We start from the raw sequence: 22,625 nt of genomic DNA on the forward strand, positions 1-22,625 counted from the left end.
ACCTTTGGCCCTTTCCTTTCTGGAATGCATTTCTCCCTCCCCTCTCTCAACTGCACTAACAATGGTTTAGAACAGGGGTAGGGAACCTGCGGCTCTCCAGATGTTCAGGAACTACAATTCCCATCAGCCTCTGTCAGCATGGCCAATTGGCCATGCTGGTAGGGGCTGATGGGAATTGTAGTTCCTGAACATCTGGAGAGCCGCAGGTTCCCTACCCCTGGTTTAGAACATAGGTGTCACACTCGCGGCCCTCCAGATGTCATGGACTACAGTTCCCATCATCCCCTGCCAGCATCATGCTGGCAGGGAATGATGGGAACTGTAGTCCATAACATCTGGAGGGCCGTGAGTTTGACACCTGTAGTTTAGAATTATGGCCTTGTTGGAGCTATTGAGGATCACACTTCATCAGGATTTGCAAGCCAATTCCTAGTTTGAAACTAACCTATGGAGCGTGATGGCACCAGTGTGGTATAGTGGCTCAGAGTGGCAGATTCTAATCTGGAGAACCAGGTTCAATTCCCCACTCTCACACACAAAGCCTGCTGGGTAACCTTGGGAGACTCTCAGAACTGTCTCAGCCCCACCTACCCACAAGATGTCCATGGGGGGGGGGGGGGAGATGATTTTAAAGCCAGCGTGGTGTAGTGGTTGAGAGCAGGTGCACTCTAATCTGGAGAACTGGTTTTGATTCCCTGCTCTGCCACTTGAGCTGTGGAAGCTTATCTGGTGAACTAGATTAGCTTGTGCACTCCAATACATACCAGCTGGGTGATCTTGGGCTAGTCACAGTTCTTCGGAGCTCTCTCAGCCCCACCTACCTCACAAGGTGTTTGTTGTGAGGGGGGAGGGAAAGGAGTTTGTAAGCCCCTTTGAGTCTCCCTATAGGAGAGAAACAGAGGATATAAATCCAACTCTTCCTCTTCCTCTTCTTCTAAACTACTTTGAACCTCAAAGAGGTAGAGCAAAGTGGGGTATAAAAACCTACTCTTCTTCTGATGGGACAAACAGACCTGCAGCCCACTCCCAAGTTCTCAGTCATTTCTGAGGCAGTGAATCACTGTACCCTCACACTGATCAGTTTGTAACAGAACTTGCAGAAGCACAACTGAACAATACATTTATTACTATTTAATTTATTTCACATTAGAACCCACCCCGCTGATGCCCCAGAACGTGGACACGTAATCTGCTCAACTATATTTCAGACAGCAATATCCCTAAACATTTTCAGATACATGCTCCCAGTTCACAGTTGATTAGGTTTATTTTATTTATTTATTTATTTATTTATTTATTTATTTACTTACTTACTTACTTACTTACTTACTTACTTACTTACTTACTTACTTACTTACTTACTTACATTATTTATTTGTGGGAACGTGGAAGAGAGAGTGCTCATTTTACGCACGGGGTTTTTTTCATGTCAGATGTCGTCAATCATCCTGTATTTGAAGTTTTTTTCCCTAAACTATGGATTCCAAATGTACAACAGCTCCCCAAATCAAAACAATCTCATTGCATTCACAATTTAAAAAACCCAATTTTCCGCTATCTTGCATCTTATCTCAATATACCAATTGAGTGCCCCCACTTACCAGAAAATAAAGTCTAGAATATATTTGTTTAAAATATTTGGAGATGTCTGGGCATGCCCACCCAGAATGTCAAGCTTTCTCTTTGACACTGCAATTACTGAGATATTCAGACAGTTTTCATTCCAGAAGGTATACATCAAGTTAATTTCTGATGGGAAGTTCAGACCCAATAGAAAGCACACAACCCAAAGCTCAAGTGCTTTTCATATGTCTGAAGATTCAGCACATGATTTGCGGTCCTGATAGTATCAGCATTAACTAAAAATATAGAGCCGCTTTCAGTCTTTTGCCACCACAAAACACAGCTCATAATGTGCGAGAGGAGCCATGGACTCGAGAAGTCAATATTGAGGCATAGCAGGGAAGGATGGTCATTCACCCAGCAAATGTAGCATCATGCTTAAGAAACTAAAGCCTTTGCTTCATTTTCCCTTTGTTCCATTTTCTCCTGATCTGAACCTATCTTGTCTGAAAAACAAAATCCAGGATTTCTTTGCAAACTCAACCCTCAAAGATATCATGCAAAAGGATAATACAGCTACACTGGAAGGGTACAAGAGAAGCTTTTTACTAGAAATATGCTGCACACTATTGCTCCTTTGAATCCCTTATAAAGTACAAAGAACCAGGTAAGTAACTAAACATACATCCTATTGTCAAAGGCTTTCACAGCCTGAATCACTGGGGTGTAGTGGGGTTTCCGGGCTGTATGGCTGTGTTCCAGTAGCATTTTCTCCTGACGTTTCGTCTGCATCTGTGGCTGGCATCTTCAGAGGATCCTCTGAAGATGACAGTCACAGATGCAGGTGAAAACGTCAGGAGAAAATGCTATTGGAACACGGCCATACAGCCCTAAACATACCTCTTCCCTTTGAAGCAGATTTTGTTTCTGAATTAGCATTTGCAGAAGGAACAGGAATGGCATAACCTTTATTATTACTTATCTCTCCATATACGCATACAGACATTTTTGTCTGCCACTTAAGTAAAAATGCGTCACATCTCTCTGTTCTGGGGAGTCGGCACAAGCCCATCTCTGCAAAAAAAGACTGCTATAAAAAGGAGTTTACATGGATGCTGGTCACAGAAGCGTGAAAGTGTGAATCTCTCACAAAAGGCCCCGGCGTCCCCTGTGAACCTCCAACGAAGAACCACAACTAATCAGATTATTTTTTTTTTAAAAGACAGATGCTGAAGTTTAGTTTTTATGTTAAGAAGAACTCTCCAAACAAAAGTATGCCCAAAACAAGGTACACATTTGAATCTAATCCTGAGCAAGATAAGTCACTTATCCCCTATCATTCATAGATCTCAGAACCTACGATTCATAGATCTCAGAACTCTACGATAGAGGCCCTCTGGCTTATAATAGACGTAACTGTGGCTTGTGGCAAACAAGTCTATTATTGGAAGCCACCACATCCTGAAATTCTGCTGAAAGACTTGTGGACAGAGGCTCCTTTTCTCAGGATGTATGCTGGAACGGCATGGACTCTGATGGGACGCTCATTTCCCTAATGAGATGGATGGCGAAGGAAGAGATCAGATCCTGTTGCGGCCACATCAGGATGTCCCACACCCTGGCCACGCTTTCCAAGACCAACTAAGATCTTTGCACCCTGCTGATCGTGAAGGATAAAGTAACTCTCCTGACAGCAGAAAAAACTTCAGATATGGACACGTCACAGTAAAGATTCAACCTGATTTCTTGCAACAGTTAGAAATAGAATGCTGATCTTCCTTTTCTGACCCATCAGAGGGAACTCCTGCCTACCAAACAGAATTCTAGCAGCATCTTGCACCAACAACCTTCCGTCAGTGGTGTAGCACCAACGGGATGGGGGGCACAACACCCCGGATGCCGTTGCAGTTGTTTTTAAGATGTGATTTTATGATGTATGTTTTTAATTTTTTTAGCCACAGGTGGGGCAAGAGGAAGCATGTCAGGACAAGAAATCTTGCCCTGGCATGCCTCCTCGCTCGGCACGCCACAGAGAGGGGGTGCATCAGGACAAGATTTTTTGCCCCGGCGAGCCTCCTCTCTCAGTGCGCCACTGGGAGGAAGTGTGTGATTTCTTGCACCGACACACTTCTGGCCCCGCCACATGCCAGAGCCCTGGTGGGTACTTGGCCAATGTCTACCAAATTACTCTTGTCCATTAACCAACTCAAAGAACACTCAAAAATTGGTGAGGAAGGCCTTTGTTTTGCAGAAATCATGCTGATTTTCCCTCACCAAGTGTTGTTCCTTGATGCAGTTAATAATTATCTCTTTAATAATAGTTTCTACCAATTACTCTCTGAACCCTTTTTTAAAATTAGGGAGAAATTCACTATGTTCCTGTTGTCACCACAGAGGCTGATTTTTGCAGCGTTATTAGTTTCCAGTTTACCCAGCAGTCCTAGAACTTTATCTCTTATAACCTCAATTTGACTCCGTTCTTCAAACTCCCTTCCCAAAACAAGCCACTACAGTGTGGGTAAAAAAAAGGTAAAGTTTTCTCTTCAGTCGTCTCCGACCCTGGGGTACCACTGCAAGCAGTGATTTCATAGGCAAGCCGCTTTTGTGGGGTAGTTTGCCATTGCTTTCCCCGGCTATTCTTTACCCCCTAGCTATGAGCTAGGTACTCATTTACCAACCAAGGAATGGCTGGCTGGCTGAGTTGCCCATGAGCCAGATGTCAGGATATCAGACCCACAGGGGGCTCGAACTCCTGACCGTGTGAGTGGCAGTGCAAGCACTTAACCAGTACGGCACGCGGCTCGCTTGCTGTGGTTCACTTTGCAGAACTGTAATAAAGAAGGTACAGACAGTGTGGGTACATACTCCATATCCTCCAAGTGGAAACAGGCGTAAACAGCAATCAAAAATATTCAGATCAGCAAAGCTTATATATCCATACATTGCGGATGGCATATCTTAGGCTGGTGACCTCTGCCTAAGGCATCACACTGTCTCGTGCTGAGGTTGCAATTCCCAATTTTTGTTTGCAGACTAGAAGCAGAGATTGGGGCACCACGACCACCCAAGTGGTGGCAACTGCCCAGAAGACTGGTGTGCTCTATTGCAATTAAGAATGGGCTTTATTACAGTTTCTGCAAAGTGAACCACAGCAAGCGATCTGCAGTGTCATTGCTGAAAATATATAATTGGACAGCTGAACAGCAGCTTCTGGTATAGAGAAGTGAACATGGACAGACTGCAGTTTCAGAATTTTAATTTCCATTGTATAATTTATATATATGCCATTAAAGGTTTCATCATCAGTAAATTTCCCATCACTTTGTGCTCTTTATTTTTTACATTTTTAATGTTTTATCTTTATTGCAATTTTAAATAAAACAATTTATTCAATTATCCTAAATATCTCGATTTTAGACCTGATTTCCAACGTATCATTCCTCCTCGACTAAGGAATTCCACGCCTAACATGTGGGTTTGTTTTTTGCTAAATAACAGCTCAATAGAGATCTTGGAGTTGGTTGCCGAATTCCTGGGAAAGGTTCTGGATTGTTGATCCTTTTGGACTTCAGATGTTTTATATGTGTTTTATATACGTTTTATATTGCTCTTGGATCCCATATTTTGTATTTATTCATGCCTATTAAAGGTTTATGTATGTAAAAAAAATAAAACAATGAGAACAGCCATATGAAACAACTTAAAAACAATTATATACACGCTTAAAGCACAATAAATATTTAAATTTCTCCTGATTGTTCAAATACTAAATTGATTACATTCCAATATTTCTAAATCACGCAAAGTAACGTTGTGAATCTATTAAAAATAAATATCCGATTAATACAATTTCTCTTAATAATGAACTACCATCTCAGCTATGCCATACTTTACAACTTAAGTTTACTTAGACTGTAAACGAACTGTATTTCCTCTCCGTTAACTATTCAACCATAAATTTTCTCAACACTAGATTATATTACTTTTTGTTGTCTTTTTAACTTTGACGTCCACTCTTCAATAGTCTTTCATAAATATTCCATAGAAAGAAATTTGATATCCTTATTTATGCCAGTGTACCTTATCCAAAGTTCCCAATTTTGGATATATGTCTCGTAAGGTAGATTTCTTATCTGATGCGCCATTTTATCCGATTTGTACAGCTGATGTACTTTTTCTATCCAGTCTTCTTGTGTTGGTATTTTCTCTTTTTTCCAAAGTTTTGCTAGGACTATTGTTGCCGCTGCTAGCAAGTGAAATAATAAATGTGAATGTCGATGAATTTCATCACTTGATGAAATACTTTGTGTTCTTTAGAGAAGCAAAAGAACAGATGTTTGTGAACAGCATCACCAGTACATCTCATAACAAGGTGAGGCAGTGGCAACCTTAAATAATAAGGCATCCCGGTATGCCCACTTTCAGCTTCTCTTCCACTGATAACCAGAAAGGGATGATGTCCTGTCATAATCAGCAGCAGGAACAATAATGAAAACTACTTCCCTTGTCTGGCAGTTCGTGACAATTGAATATTTATGCAGTAATAAGAGTCATACAATGTCAACACCTCACAAACAGTCCAATGGGTTATTTAATAAATTATATGCTCAAGCTGGATCACCAGTCTCTGTGTTGACCAGCGTGTTACTGATGTTTTTTACTACTGACAACCTATTTGAAGTAACAGTCCAGTGCCGGGGGGGGGGGGGGGGTCAGGTGTCAGAAATGCATTGATGACGTTTAACTCTACGTTGGCAGAAACTGCTGTCTCAGTCCTCAATTCGTATCTACAGGCTGAAGTCAAGTGGCTGAGACGGAACAGCAGAAGATTAATTTTAAAAAATGGAGAAGAGAGTGTAAGGATGACTTTTCAAGGCCCCAGTTTGTGAGATGCTTGGAAGAAAGGCAAACATAATCTGCTTCCCCTAGATGGACTATGATGATCATTTACAAATAATGGCAAAGTTTTGGGGTGCTTTAAGCCCAGTCCAAAGCAAGCCCCAAAACTGCTTGGTATGGGAGATAAACACATCTTCCATCAACTACATCTGGTTTATCAGCTGATCTGGTCATCAGTTCTCCAGATCTAGGCTGGTCCACATCACAATGTCAGTCTTCTTTGGATGACGCTTTAAGATAGGTCTCATGTTACCGATAGCTTTATTCAGGGACTGGTTTATCGAAAATGAAAAACTGAGCTGGGTCTCAACAGCTGGGTGATGCTGCATTTCAAATCACTGAAGAACATCCGCTAGCAGGAACATAAAAACATCAAAGCACTGGGAGCAAGATAAAACTTTGCACCCCACAGGAGTAAATGCAGCGGGCAGAACAGTAGTCACCCAAAACTGTCATTGGATAAGAGTCCCAAACTGCTAAGCAGTGGTCCCCATTCCCTTCCACCTCTGGCAGACAGCATGCAAGAGTTCTTCATAGGGAAGTTCAGAAAAACAAGGAGTTTCAATCTCCCATTAAACGATGATTGCTGGCCTGGATTCTGGTCAAAATTCAAACTGCTTTGAGTCTCGAAAACCCAATATTATCTGCTGTTATGGGGAGGTCATAACTTTACCATACAGGCTTTGCAGTTATAGTATCTTTTATGCTACAATGGTTGCACAGTTGTTATGATTTTGGGTTGTAAGACAGTAAAGTCTACCTTCATTCACGCAGCTGGAGTGCATTTTAACATTTTTAAATGGTTATTGTTGAACGTCAGCAGTAACTGTGGTGACATAAAACGAGATATTTTTAGCTTAAAAAGTTACACATGTGCTGCCTCAGAAATGCAGGGCCTTGGACTGTTAAGACCAGCATCAACTCCGCCCCGCCCCTTAACACCATATTTCTGGGAAACACAGAAAATACAAATAACACTCAGGTGTGCATGTATAACCTACACACACACAATCACAATCATTGTTCAATCATTTGTTACTTGTTTAAATTTGTAATGCAGCTGAGAACATTGGCTCAAGATTACTTTCTTTAAAAATAGCGTCTCAAAGAGTTAATTCATCTCACCAATACTATGTGGAAAATACTCTTCACTCTCCACTAGCAAAAAAGAAATAGTACACTTGCTATGGAGATCATCATCATCATATTGTATATTGTATATCTTTGAAATTCCTTCCCATATAAGCTTTCATGAGAGTATGTCCGTACTGCAGTGGTAAGAGAGAGAATGGTAAAAAAATGCAGTAATGTAGCAATGAAGGAGCTCACCCACAAAAATTCGGCCTACCAACATATGATGCTGAGAAGTGATGTTAGCAACTATCTGGCTCACTTGGAACTGCTCATATATGTACTGTATTGTACTGGCCCAGGGGTCTGCAAACTATGGTTCTCCAGATGTTCATGGACTACAATTCCCATCAGTCCAGCCACTTGGCAATGCTGGTAGGGGCTGGTGGGAATTGTAGTCCATGAACACAAAAAATACAAATAACACTCAGGTGTGCATGTATAACCTACACACACAATCACAATCATTGTTCAATCATTTGTTACTTGTTTAAATTTTTAATGCAGCTGAGAACATTGGCTCAAGATTACTTTCTTTAAAAACAGCGTCTCAAAGAGTTAATCCATCTCACCAATACTATGTGGAAAATACTCTTCACTCTCCACTAGCAAAAAAGAAATAGTACACTTGCTATGGAGATCATCATCATCGTATTGTATATTATATATCTTTGAAATTCCTTCCCATATAAGCTTTCATGAGAGTATGTCCGTACTGCAGTGGTAAGAGAGAGAATGGTAAAAAATGCAGTAATGAAGCAATGAAGGAGCTCATCCACAAAAATCCGGCCTACCAACATATGATGCTGAGAAGTGATGTTAGCAACTATCTGGCTCACTTGGAATTGCTCATATATGTACTGTATTGTACTGGCCCAGGGGTCTGCAAACTATGGTTCTCCAGATGTTCATGGACTACAATTCCCATCAGCCCAGCCACTTGGCAATGCTCTTGGTTTGACAAGGAATGTATTAAAATTAACCAACAAATAAGGTCCCTATATAGGAGATTCAGAAGATCTAATTCCAACACAGATCTTGCTAGTCTTCAGAACCTAAAGCGCTATCTCCAACATTGTAGACAACAGAAGCAGCAATATCTAGCGGAACTTAAATGGAAACAACTTCTACATGCGTCCGCAACAAATAATTCCAAGGAGTTCTGGTATCTAATTAATGGACCATGTAATTTGGGCCTGACATCAACCTCATCAATTTCTCCATTTAATTGGCATAGCTATTTTTCTAACCTTTTTTATGCTGACGAGTTGGAAATCCCGTGCCCAGTGATAGACCCTCTTGAATTGCCTCACTGGCCCCCTGTCTCAGTACAGGAAATTGCTGATTTGATAAGTGATCTAAAGAATGGGAAAGCGGCTGGTCCACTTGGTAATGCTGGCAGGGGCTGATGGGAATTGTAGTCCATGAACATCTGGAGAGTCATAGTTTATAGACCCCTGTACTAGCCTAATGCTTTGACCACAACCCCAGTCATTATGTCCTCTGAAACCACTCATACCCGGCATATTTCCTGCCTTCAGACCTGTCGCAGTACCAAGGTTTAACTGCATCGACCTGACTTTAGAAGCATACACCCATCAGCCAGGTTTCTTAACCTTAACTTAAATAAAATTTATATAAACCTATAACTTGTTGTCATGATTTATAGGTCTATGAAAGCCATATATTTACCACAAAGAGTATACAATAACTAAGGTATGCACGCGTTGCAACACTGAGCGTTACAGCACAGCAACGGCTGATGCCTTGGGCTCTTCGGAACAAGATGATACATGAAGCTATGCACTAGGCGATCACAGCCCACTTTCTTAAGTCAAACTTACAGCTACCGAGATTTTTTCAGGGTCTGTTTGCTTACTTAGATGCTGGCAGCCTAGCAACAATGGAAGAAACCTGAGAGGGATGCCCAAGAACCAAGTTTTCACTTCAGGAAAAAAAACTCTGCTAAATATGTACACACTTAGTTACTACAGTTCATCCTGAAGTTTGTTCAGCCTCTCCTAAAATGTCTCATTTTAAAAACATCTCCGCTTTCACAGGTTTGTTTCCTTTTTGGCATATATGCAGAAAGGCTAGTCCAGGTAAAAACAAATGAAACAAAAACCCCTAAAGCTTATTCTTATTCAGAGCCATGCATTTATGTACGTTTTACTTTCTGTATGTTTTACTGTGAGCCACCTTGAGTCTTTGGAGATATGGCAGGATACACATGTCAGAAAGAAACAAGAAATGAATAAATATTCTGCGAGTTGTACTGATTCAGACACTCACATAGATTCACTAGGGCTGATTCCGCATGGGCCAAAAACAGCAGTATGAAAACGGTGTGAAAACAGTATAAATCCTTTTACACCGTTTTAAACCCTTTTACACCATTTTCACACCATTTTCACCCTGCTGTTTTTGGCCCATGCGGAATCAGCCTAGGGTTGTTAAGGGGATGAGAATTTCTTTTTCTGAAAAGTCATGTACTCTTATTTTCTTTCTCTCTTTTAAAGGAAAGATTTCTCTTTCCTTTTTCTAAGCTATCCTAAGATTCACATTCTCAATGTTGGATAACTCACAATAGAACAGGGAAACCAACTGCACTGGAAAGCACTCAGTTTGAAATTGGGGAGTGGGGGTGGGGCAGGGAGGATAATAACGTGAAATCTCTGACATTTGATCTGTTCTAGGTTTGCGCTTTCAAATATGGCTCATGTACATATGATTAATGTAAGATGAATTAATTTCTCATCAAGATTTCGCAAAGAATCTCTGGCCCATGCAAACAGCTGCATGTGGATTCAGATTAGACCACAGGTGTCCAACTCGCAGCCCTCTAGATGTTATGGACTACAGTTCCCATCATGATGCTGGCAGGGGATGATGGGAACTGTAGTCCATAACATCTGGAGGGCCACAAGTTTGACACCTATGGATTAGACATTTAAAATGCAAAATAATGAAAATAGTTCCAACAAAACATGACAAGATTTTTTAAAAATGAGACCCAACTCCTTATTCTTTATTCCCTGTCCACAACACTGTTGTATTTTTAGAGCACCTGCTTTTTTAATGGAAGCTGAGTTGCTTTTTAAGTGGCACTATCCAAAGATATTGGTCTGGAGAACTTTTTTTTATAAAAGCAGAAAAAACTCTGGTTCTTTCCGCACATGCAGAATAATTCCCTTTCAAACCTCTTTCAATGCTCTTTAAAGCTGTGCAGAATAGCAAAATCCACTTGCAAACAGTTGTGAAAGTGGTTTGAAAACACATTATTCTGCGTGTGCGGAAGGGGCCTCTGATTAGAACTTGGGGTTTTTTTACGACTAAACAAGGGAAAGTAACACTGATGAATGGCTGTGCATAAAAACAAAAGACTTGCATATTCCAGGCATAATTTAGCAAGCATCAGAGCCAATGCATTTCTTTTTCCACTGGGGCTTGGGAGGAATCCGTTCCTTCTGAGATTGATATCAGTAGCTTCTTCATCATACAACGCAGCCAAAAGGAACAGCTCCAGCTTCAGACGTGCTATAAATCACGTAAAAACGTGGCCCTGAATGGGGAAGGGAACATTCCCAATCATATGGGACAGTTATGAAGGGCCAAGCTTGCATTTGAGAAGGGACGGAGATGGAACTGGTGTCCCTCTCGGCCACTTGCACGGAAGATGTTACAGAGCTGGGGCAAAGGTGTTGCTAGGTAAGAGTATATTAGCTTTGGTGCATGAAATTGTTTACAGGATGTCTTTCACTCTTCAGTCGAGCACTCAGCGATTATCAGTATTTCATAACCGTTTCAAAAAAGTGATTTGTAGGCTGTTGCTGAAATCATTTTCTCCAAGAAAACACACACCTTGTTGGCACATTTAAGAAGATCATACAATAACACCCATGGCCACAGTGACTAACAACCTGAAACCCTCGAGAACCCAATCTGTAGTGCTTAAAGTTAATCAGCATTTTCTTTATGAGTCACACATCTGGAAACTACAAATAACAAAAAAACAACAGAGTAGACATGTGGCTTTCTCAACAAAACTGAAAATCACAATCTCCTGCACCCTTCAGACCAAGAAAGGAGACACTGAAAACAGACCTTCTCTCCTTCTTCAAAGTTTCCTTGTCAATTCAGCAATGTTCTTCTTTAAGCATAAGAAAAGCCGTTGAAATGTTCTGTTTTTTAAATATACCAACCCTTTATTTTCTTCATAAAAACCTACACATCCTTTATTTAAGTACTGTGTGTTTAACTGAACACATTTTCTTTACATTCTGCGCTGAGCTAACCACATACATTCAGTGCCAGGATACTCTGGTCTAGTTACATTACTTTTATAGCATGGTTGCTACTATAAAACTATTACCGGTGGTCTATTTTTAGTTAGTTAGTTAGTTAGTTAGTTAGTTAGTTAGTTAGTTAGTTAGTTAGTTAGTTAGTTAGTTAGTTAGTTAGTTAGTTAGTTAGTTAGTTAGTTAGTGTGCAGCACAATCCAGCCACCTGGAAAGTCACAGTTCTTCTGAGCTCTCTCAGCCCCACCTACCTCACAGGGTGTTTGTTGTGAGGGGGGAAGGGTAAGGAGTTTGTAAGCCCCTTTGAGTCTCCTATAGGAGAGAAACGGCGGATCCACAACGGCCGTGATTATCATTGTTGCCGTGAAACACAGAAACCCCCTTTTTAAAAGACCAGCAGCCTACATTAACCAGCAACCTGAACTGGTGCAGTGAAGTCCAACAGGAAAGCAGATTATCACCACCTTAAGAGAGTCTGACATAATTTCTTTATATGGTTTTGTTTTTACCTGCATCCTCACACATTAAACACGTCACCCACTAGGCAGCCAATTTAGGTTTGGTATTTCTTATATATTAAGGAACAATGCTCATCACATACAATTGTAATCATATATCTATCTCATATCAACAGAATTTCATCATTCACTGTTGTATCATCACAAGAATAATTTTTCTCTTTCTCTATTCAATAATCTAAACATAAACAGTCCCTTCAAAGGTGTTTCCACATTCATTCAAATTCCAGGTTCTTGCAGTTGATCACAAAGGTTCATTCATAAATATTGCGGTCTTCAATTCATTTATGAATGAACCTTTGTGATCAACTGCAAGAACCTGGAATTTGAATGAATGTGGAAACACCTTTGAAGGGACTGTTTATGTTTAGATTATTGAATAGAGAAAGAGAAAAATTATTCATGTGATGATACAACAGTGAATGATGAAATTCTGTTGATATGAGATATATTATTACAATTGTATGTGATGAGCATTGTTTCTTAATATATAAGAAATACCAAACCTAAATTGGCTGCCTAGTGGATGACGTGTTTAATGTGTTAGTGCTTATTCAGACATTACCTACATCTTTGTTACCTTTACCTATATCCTGCCAACAGTTTATTTTAACTCCCTCTTACCTTATCTTGATTAGCTTTGTTCCTGCAACACAAATTTGCAATCAAACGAATCAGATGTGATTTGAAACCCACAGCCGGGTGAGAGACTTGCTCCTGCGCTGTCGCTGAACGAGCTGCAGTGAAAACGTTGGTAGTCTGTTTCCCAGAGAGATGGGCAAGCCGCAGGGTACCTGCACCACACAGAAAAGTCATTCCTTGGCTCAAGCATTTGGACCGCCTATTAAAGCAATGGAGTAGCTTCATTTTGCAGAGACTAGTTCTATGCAGCAAAGGCGTTCGGGGGTATCTGCTAGGTCTTGAACCTTGAAACAATAAACGGACTCTGTGTTGTTGATCAGTGGCGTTTATTGATAGGCATCGAAGAACGCAGCTTGTCAAAGCCAGTCCTGGCAAACCTGGCTTTTGCTACCCTTTTAATTCTGGTGTTAGTCCTCCCTCCCGTTTTCCCAAAGAATGTGAGAAAGAGTTCGTTTGGAACTAAGGCGCCCCAAGGTCGGTGACAGATAGAGATAGAGCCACCTGGCACCCTGCCCCCACAGGACAATGGAAACAATCCCATTTTCCATGAGACCAAAAGTGTCAAGGGGAAGCCTAGTTATCCACTCAGCGTGTGAAGCCATAAAGCAAAGATCAAGAAAAGAATGTCCCAACACAGCAATAGTAACATATAGCAGGCTGGTTACATGTATCTTGTAGCAATTACATTGAGCTAGGAATGCATCTCAATCAACTAGATACAATACTCCCGACATCATCACTTCTATGGAAAAGGGCACCCCTGCAAACTGAAATAGTCTGTTCCACTAAGTCTTCCTAATTCAAGAAAGAAAGCTATGGGGTTACTTATGAACAACCAGCAACACTCTCAGGGTCAGAGGGTGTGTAGTGGTTAAAAGCAGTGGATTCTAATTTGAAGAACAAGGTTTGATTCCCCACTCTTCCACATGAGTAGTGGATTCTTATCTGGTAAACTGGATTTGTTTTCCTGTTCCTACACATGAAGCTTGCCAGGTGACCTAGTCACAGTTCTCTTTGAACTCCCTCAGTCCCACCTACCTTCACAAGGTGTCAGTCGTGGAGAGAGGAATAGAAGGAGTTTGCAAGCAGCTTTGAGACTCCTAACAGGAGTGAAAGGTGGGGTATAAACCCAAATTCTTCTCCTCATTCTCACTTTACGGAATGATATAACTGTGGAGCCCTCCTGACCTCTTCATCCACAAGTTCTCCCAGAAGGGAAGAACTGCTGTGGAGTGGGTGGGGAAGAGTGAGAAAACCCAAAGAAAGCTAAACACATGCTGATCTCCTTCGCTTTCCCTGAGAAGGGAGAGGAAAATTCGCACTTGCAGAGCTTTCAGAAACTGCAGGATTCTCTGATCTGAAGGAGGAGTGACTGCCAAAGGGGGGAAAATGTGTGCATAACCAAGAATCACATCCAAAGGGAATGTATGCTCAATGTGTACGAGACCACAAACGCGTAAATGGCCTTAGAGTCTGCCCTTCTTAACCACCTCACCATAGAATCACAGAATCATAGAGTTGGAAGAGACCACCAGGGCCATCAAGTCCAACCCCCGGCCATGCAGGAACACACAATCAAAGCACTCCCGACAGATGTTCATCCAACCTGCTGATTTTGGGGCTGGGGGATTTGCCTTGTTTTATGGATACTTGAATCAAATTTATTACATGGCATGCAGATATTGTAAAATAAAATGAACAAAGGTTAAACACTTCTTGGAAATGAACAACAGAACTATCCCAAACTATCTTGCATTTATAGCCTGTCTTCCTCACTGAAACGGAAGATGGATTATAGAGACAAGGCCTTTGGCTGCCAACAACAAACCTTATTGTATCATATCCCCAACTATCCCTAGTGGATAGTTTTATGCTATTTTATGTATTTATATGCCAATAAAAGGTGTTGTTGTTGTTGTTGTTTGTTGTGTTGTATCATATCCATTGTAAAATCTATGTTTTTTAAACACAGTATAAAGCAATTTTATCATAACATTATCTGTTTTTTGGAAGTGCGGATTTCCTACTTACTGACAGCTGTCTCAAGCAAATAAGGGCAAGCCTGCAGATGTTCCAGATGTTCATCACTGGATGTCATTTCACAAAGAGCATCAAGAAGCTGAAGTGTAACTAGGGCTTCCTAGGAAAAAAACAGGTTATCATTAGTAGTAGTAGTAGTAGTAGTAGTAGTAGTAGTAGTAGTAGTAGTAGTAGTAGTAGTAGTAGTAGTAGTAGAAGAAGAAAAAGAAAAAGAAAAAGAAAAAGAAAAAGAAAAAGAAGAAGAAGAAGAAGAAGAAGAAGAAGAAGAAGAAGAAGAAGAAGAAGAAGAAGAAGAAGAAGAAGAAGAAGAAGAAGAAGAAGAAGAAGAAGAAGAAGAAGAAGAAGAAGAAGAAGAAGAAGAAGAAGACCACAACGACCACAACGACCACGACCACTTAGGCTAACATCAAGTCTCCAACAGTGACGAGGCAGTTGCCATAGAGAAGCCCACAAGCTGGGGCCATGGATAGCATCCTTCCCCTGCTTATTACTCTCCAGCACCTAACAATCAGACACTTTGCCTTTGAACCTGGAGGCCTCATTCAATCGTCATGGCTAAGAACCAACAAAAGGCCTATCCTCCAAGATGATGATGAAGAAGAAAGAGAAGGAGAAGTAGTAGTAGAAGCAGCAGCAGCAGCAGCAGGAGGAGGAGGAGAAGAAGAAGCAGCAGCAGCTAGTTTTTATGTCCTGGCTTACAGTCACCTTTCCTTCCCTCCCCCCCCCCGCACACACACAACAGACACCTTGTGATGTAGGTGGGGCTGAGAAAGTTCTGAGAGAACTGTGATTGGCCCAAAGTCACGCAGCAGGCTTCATGTGGAGGAATGGGGTAGCCCAGTTCTCCAGATTAGTGTCCGCCATTCTTAACTATTACACCAACACATTTGAAATTACAAACACTGACAGCGCTGGTTCCACTCCACACCCTTAAGTTTACAAATGAGGTTGGGTCACCTCCTCCCAAGCCCTTGAGTTTTTTTGGAGAAATGTTTGGATCTTGGACTCCAAATGTCGCAGCCAGAAATGCCATGGGATCCAATACCTCCATCCCACCTGCCCTCTCAAGCCCTGACCTCTGTCCCACGGCCCCCTTCTCACTGGAAGCTTCTCATTCTCCCACTCAACTACCTCTGAAAGCTGCAATGGCAGGCGCTTAGGTGCCATGGAACCCAAGAAATGCCTAGATCTTCACCATGCATTACAGGGGCTATGGAAGGTGCATTTGCCCAGGGCTGCTTGGGAGCCTGGTTTAAAATAGTTATGGTTCTGGCTAAGCCAGGAGTCTGCAACCTGCGGCTCTCCAGATGTTCATGGACTACAATTCCCATCAGCCCCTGCCAGCATGGCCAATTGATACAAATCCCCTTTCAAATTTTTGTGCCATCAGTGAGCATAAAGGGCTTTTTTCCCCTCCCAACAGACACAAAATGCTACTGAAAACTCCAGGTTTCAAAACTTGCCAAACATGTAAAAACCTGCCTCCCCATTCGTGATGGCTGGAGCGGCATCTCACATGCATTGATGCAGGAGCTCTGAAAAGCACAGCATGTGGTACCAAGCACAGTGGAGAAGTTTCACCGGTGCAGTTTTCACTCTCAAGTCCACAAATGACCTTGAATGACCTTGGTACAGAATTGATTTTTAAGCCCACGCAGCCCTGATCAGACCCTTCTCGTGCGCTAATTTTTATAACACAGGTCTTACAATACATCCCCAGGGGTGGATGCAAAAATCCTATCCAAGACAGAATAATAGACTGAGATTTTTTTTGTAAGTCATAGTAAAATTGCTAGTCTAGTTATTTCTCACATAATGTTTTGCTCTTTCAAGCAAGCCAGAGACAAAAGCGCCATTTCCAAAACCCAGCCTGTTAACCGAAGAATTATTATAAGATTCTGTGGTTAAACAAACTACCTATGAGAGTTTGCACTAAACTTTAATGATTCATTTGGGATTTTAAACAGCATTTTTGGTTAGGCAAAGGTTCATATTTGCATATTATTGATTCAACTGGGTAACCCTTTCTTGGCATTGTCCATTTCCAGCCAGTTTGATACGTGCCAAGTCACCATCTGAAGAAAAGAGATTTGCAAATAACAATTTTTTAAAAAGGAAATCTGAAATGCAACAAAGAACATAAGAAAGAGCCTGCTGGATCAGACCAGAGTCCATCTAGTCCAGCACTCTGCTACTCGCAGTGGCCCACCAGATGCCTTTGGGAGCTCCCATGCAGGATGTGAAAGCAATGGCCTTCTGCTGCTGCTGCTCCTGAGCACCTGGTCTGCTAAGGCATTTGCAATCTCACATCAAGGAGGATCAAGATTGGTAGCCATAAATCGTCTTCTCCTCCATATATCTGTCCAAGCCTCTTTTAAAACAATACATGTTAGTGGCCATCACCACCTCCTGTGGCAGCATATTCCAAACACCAATCACACGTTGCGTGAAGAAATGTTTCCTAATTCTTCCCCCCAGCATTTTCAGTGTTTGCCCCCTGGTTTTAGTATTGTGAGAAAGAGAAAAATTTATCTCTGTCAACATTTTCTACCCCATGCATCATTTTATAGACTTCAATCATATCCCCCCTCAGACGTCTCCTCTCCAAACTAAAGAGTCCCAAACGCTGCAGCTTCTCCTCATGAGGAAGGTGCTGAAACAACATCACACTCCAGACAAAGAGTTCACCATGCCCTTCTTAAACCAGTTAAGAATTGCTCTTGGGACCAAAAAGCCAATTCATCAACCAATAAAGCTTTAATACTTGGACAGCGGGGCCCACAATTCCAAGGCTGCCCCCATTTGCAGCCTGAAGGGTTACAGTCATGCAATAAAGTAATCATATGATCCACTGCTTATGTAGATTAGTCCCCAGTGTTTAGGAAGAATTGTATCCAATACTTCAGCACAATGAATGAACATGATTTTGTGGCAATGCTGCAAAACGATCACCGGAATGCATGGTGTTGTGAGCATGCCTAGAGAACATCAGCCCAAAGGTTTGGGTCTTTTCTTCTCACATAGGCCAATGGGATCATGCACCAAGTTCCTTCATACAGTGAGAATCCTGACTCACTTCAGAGCAGAAAGAGCAGAGAAACACATTCTTTAGCAAATATTTTCTGCTGTTCTACCCTCTAAAGGCATTTAGGACAGACTGCAGGTTATGCGTGGAATAGATCTATCCGTTAAAATGAATGGGAAATGAATGGGAATGCATGTGAACAATGAATGTAAACAGAACATTAAAAGTCCAGATCAAGAAATGGTTCATCAAGGCTACAACATCAGCTTCTACTGCTCAAACATCTTACCTCATTTTCGTTATTGGCTGCAGAAGCCAATTGGAGGACAGACTGACATTTCTCCTGGAAACAACTTGCAAGAAATGTGTCCATTTCCTTGCAAACGATGGAATTCTTGTCATTTATTTCTGACAATACCAACTCTAGCAACATAGTCCTGGAATGAAAAAAAGGCATTACTTATTCACAACGACGGAGGTCAGGATAATAGTGGATTGCAAGAACAGAAAAACCAAAATCTGTAAAACCAGTTCAAACCATTTTAGGCCAAATTTGATGTCCCATTGTGGCAGAAATACTAAAGGTGCATTTTTGAAAAGAATTCATGTATGCATATTCATTCAAAAACTCTCGTACTGAAAAGCAGCATTTAAATATCATAAAATAAGTAACTGTATTAAAGCCATCGAATCTCAGCATGAAAGCCAGTGTAGACCTCCTGCTATTATGAAATCAGAGGCCCACTTTGCACAGGCCAATGAAGCAGCTGCACACCCAGATAAATGACCCCGGTGCAGCCCCAGGGCCGTTGGCATGCTTCCGTGCAGGTGGCCCCAGAGCTGCCGTGGTTCATGGATGAGGGGACACGCCCCCATGTCCATGGCAACACCTTGGGGGTCGGAGGGCAGGAGGCGCGTCCCCTTGTCCCTGCGGAGCTGCGCAAGGAAGAGAGAGTAAGTTGGAAAAAACAAGGATGAACCTACAAGTGACGCCTCCCACCCAGTGGTGGGATTCAAATAATTTAACAACTGGAAGCACCATTTTAACAACCGATTCTGCCGAAGTGGTGCAAACCTGCTGAATTCCACCACTGCTTCCACCCGGTGCGATTCACTCAGCACCAGGTGCACAATGGTGTTTTTTTAAAAACTCGCTAGTTTAGCAAGTTTCAAAAACACCGGTTGGGGGGGAAAGGATGTTGCTGCCTCATTTTGGAGGCAGCAGCCATGCGAAGTTTCCCCCCAACCGGTGTTTTTACTGAGCATGCACCGATGTTGTTGGCCTGTGTGGAGTGGGCCTAAGAGAGGTTCAAGCTAGTGTATCTCCATTTAAATGCAATATCCAAAGCAGCTTCACCTGCTCAATGCAATTGTCATATGTAGATATTAGATTGGAGCAGTAAAATTTTGACTGACTGACTGACTGACTGACTGACTGACTGACTGACTGACTGACTGACTGACTGACTGACTGACTGACTGACTGACTGACTGACTGACTGACTGACTGACTGACTGACTGACTGACTGACTGACTGACTGACTGATTGGGCTTATAAACCGCCCTCTTTGGTCCAAGAACAATTCTTAATCTGGCCTTTACCTTTCCACACACAGATCCATCTTCAATCACAACCTGGAGCGTGGAAATACTGTTTCATTTTTTACCTTTAGGCAAAATTATTATATTCTTTCATCCCCTCCTTTTACTAGAAGGTTATTATAGTGTCAACATTCTTCTACACGATCCACAATAGGAAGTTATTCTTTTAAGTTGCTTGATGTATTTAAAATCTTTAATAGTGTGCCTTTTTTCCATGTGTGCACTTTTGTTCAAATCCAGTGGTCAAACTGAAGCTGAATTTAGATAAGACACAGATGAGGCTGGCTGCTTTAACCAGGACTGTTCATGCTACCATTGATGAGGCACATCTTTTGCTTAAAAACTTTGGTAAGAATTCCAGAGTCCTGCTGGACACCCCCCCCCCCCTCCTGCCCCTGGTCTCCTGCTGGAGAAGCAGGTGACCATCACAGAGGAAAACTCTTTTTACCAGCTGTAACCAGTTAGAAGCTGATTTTCTCAAACATGTTAAACTATGAGAAGAGGGGGTTTTTTCCTGTAAATAATCAGACACACAAATAGAACACAGTGTGCAAAACAAAATTCCCAGGTAATAGACAAGAAATTATATCTAAAATTCTAGTGGTAGATTGCAAACGTTAAAGAGAACAAACAGCAGAAACACAGGCCTCCAAACTCTTCCTGGTAATTCTTGTCCTCAGTATACTAGACAATAAATCAAGGCCTAGTTCTGGCCCCAGTCTACTAAGACATGCTATTAAATATAACTATACTAATTATGTCCAGGTAACATACCAAGAGCCGCTTTTTGGAACAATTAACCATGCATCCTTACAATACCAGATGAGTCTTTGGCCTTGGGGCATGTTTTGAAGGTAAACAGGCCACGGTACTGAGATAGTCTGTGTCACGCTCTATACTTAATTGGCCAAAAGAAGAGTTGAGATGACAGCTAAGAAATATCTTGATGGCTACATACCTTGATGATAGCCGACCCCTAAAAGGTAATTAGTTAGGAAACTCCCAATTCTTTAATGGTAGCAATCACTGCAATTTCATTTACAAAAAAAATTGCAAGATGCAGCTTACGATAAAGGCAGCATTTGGCTCTTCCACCCATGACTCAGTCACTGGAAGCACGCTGTCTTTAAGGTGAAATGTATTCCTTTATGGCCTCAGAATGAGACAATGAGTCTCCATTGGTCAAGTTTCCAAAGCCATGTTTGGGGTCAACTGATCCTTATTCGTACAATTTACTGGTACTATGCTAACCTTTTACCTTGATCACTGCTCACAGAAACAGAGTGTACACTTTTAAAAGCAAAACCCTGTCACATGACTTCAGAACATTCCTGAACACAGTATTCTGATCTGCTAGTACTTTTCACGGTGCATACTTTTTTTAGAGTTGGAACAGTAAGACCTTCTGCAGACATAACACGTACTGACGGCTGGCGTGTTGGCGCAACATCTCAATCTCAAAACTGTTTAAAATTTGATTTCCATCCAGATGGAGTGAGCAGCACACCTAGACATGGGGGGGGGGGATGCTACATCTCCCTAAGGTCCCTTCTGTGCACGCAGAATAATGCACTTTCAATCCACTTTGAAGCTGGATTTTGCTGTGCGGAAAAGCAAAATCCACTTTCAAACCATTGTGAAAGTGGGTTGAATGTGCATTATTCTGCATGTGCGGAAGGGGCCTCAGTGTGTACAAGTTTTCTCCCTGAATGCGAATGTCCCTCTTTTTCTCTTAACCCTCTGATACTTTCTCTCTTTCTGTGTCTGTTGTTCCACCCACTCGCCACATAGCTCTTCATTGAGTCCCACCTATCTACAGGTCTCTCATGTAGAAACAATCCCTCATAATCCCATACACGTGACCAGTAGTGGGATTCAGCAGGTTTGCACCACTTCGGCAGAACCAGTTGTTAAAATGGTGCTTGTAAACAACCAGTTGTTCAATTATTTGAATTCCCGCCACTGGAACCAGTTATTAAATTATTTTAATCCTATCACTGCATGTGATGCCAGATCAGATGGCCTCTTGTGACAGGGAAAAGTACTCTTTAGATTATGTTTCCTTCTCTTCCTTTTAACTGCAACCTGAATGTGAACAGAATCTACCTGAATAAATGCAAGTTTTAATTTCTGCAATACAGTTCTTGGGTATGCACTCAATATCACGCTTCTATGCCTGAGCAAACTAAGCTATATTAACCAAACATCCCAATAAGAACATGGGTTTAAATTAGTTTGCAAACCCTGGCTAATCTTCACTGAAGGGACTATAATTTGGTTTCCTCACCCAGGCAGCACCACTGTTGTCTCCCTATATGCAACCAGCATAAGCAAAAATGTGGTTCAGCAAGCCATACCATGGTTTCATTGGAGGCTTAATATCTTGACCAGGACAACAGCAAGAAACCATGGTTAGAACCAGTGGTGGGATTCAAATAATTTAACAACAGGTTGTTTATAAGAACCATTTTAACAACCGGTTCTGCTGAAGTGGTGCGGACCTGCTGAATCCCACCACTGGTTAGAACTTTCCATGACTAAATGCTATGGTAATGAAGAAGTTAAACAGGTTAGCTGGAACCAAAGTCGCTCAGGCAACTTCTTTTTTGAGACTAGTATTGTTGCTTTCTCCACAATATATGTTTTTTCTTCAAAAAAAAAAAGACCCAGTAGCATAAGAAATGCTCACTTTACTGCACTTCTAGAGAGAAGCGTAAGTACATTTGGTACAGATCTGCTTTGCTAGACTTTTTCCCCCTCCTAGCAACAGAACAATAGTACAAGTAGAGCCACACGATGCCACAGGGTGCGGCACACTGATGAAATCGAGGCACAAGCATGAAACCTTGCCTTCATTCTCTCTCTCTCTCTCTCTCTCTCTCTCTCTCTCTCTCTCTCTCTCTCTG

General features: G+C 41.7%; 1 protein-coding gene and 1 pseudogene across 1 annotated transcript in view; both read right to left on the reverse strand.

Annotated features, from left to right (window-relative positions):
* Nucleotides 1-22,625, reverse strand: part of ATXN10 (ataxin 10) — a 74,209-nt gene that overhangs the window by 25,866 nt on the left and 25,718 nt on the right. Inside the window, exons 7-9 of the mRNA XM_048516005.1 lie at nucleotides 18,406-18,553; nucleotides 15,083-15,191; nucleotides 13,034-13,203 (exon numbers count right to left, since the gene is read on the reverse strand). Of these exons, the coding sequence (XP_048371962.1) occupies nucleotides 13,034-13,203; nucleotides 15,083-15,191; nucleotides 18,406-18,553 (427 nt within the window). The remainder of the gene's footprint in view (nucleotides 1-13,033; nucleotides 13,204-15,082; nucleotides 15,192-18,405; nucleotides 18,554-22,625) is intronic.
* Nucleotides 15,770-15,865, reverse strand: LOC125443919 (annotated as a pseudogene).

Source organism: Sphaerodactylus townsendi, linkage group LG14 (genome assembly GCF_021028975.2).
Source record: "Sphaerodactylus townsendi isolate TG3544 linkage group LG14, MPM_Stown_v2.3, whole genome shotgun sequence".
Classification (NCBI taxonomy): Eukaryota; Metazoa; Chordata; class Lepidosauria; order Squamata; family Sphaerodactylidae; genus Sphaerodactylus; species Sphaerodactylus townsendi.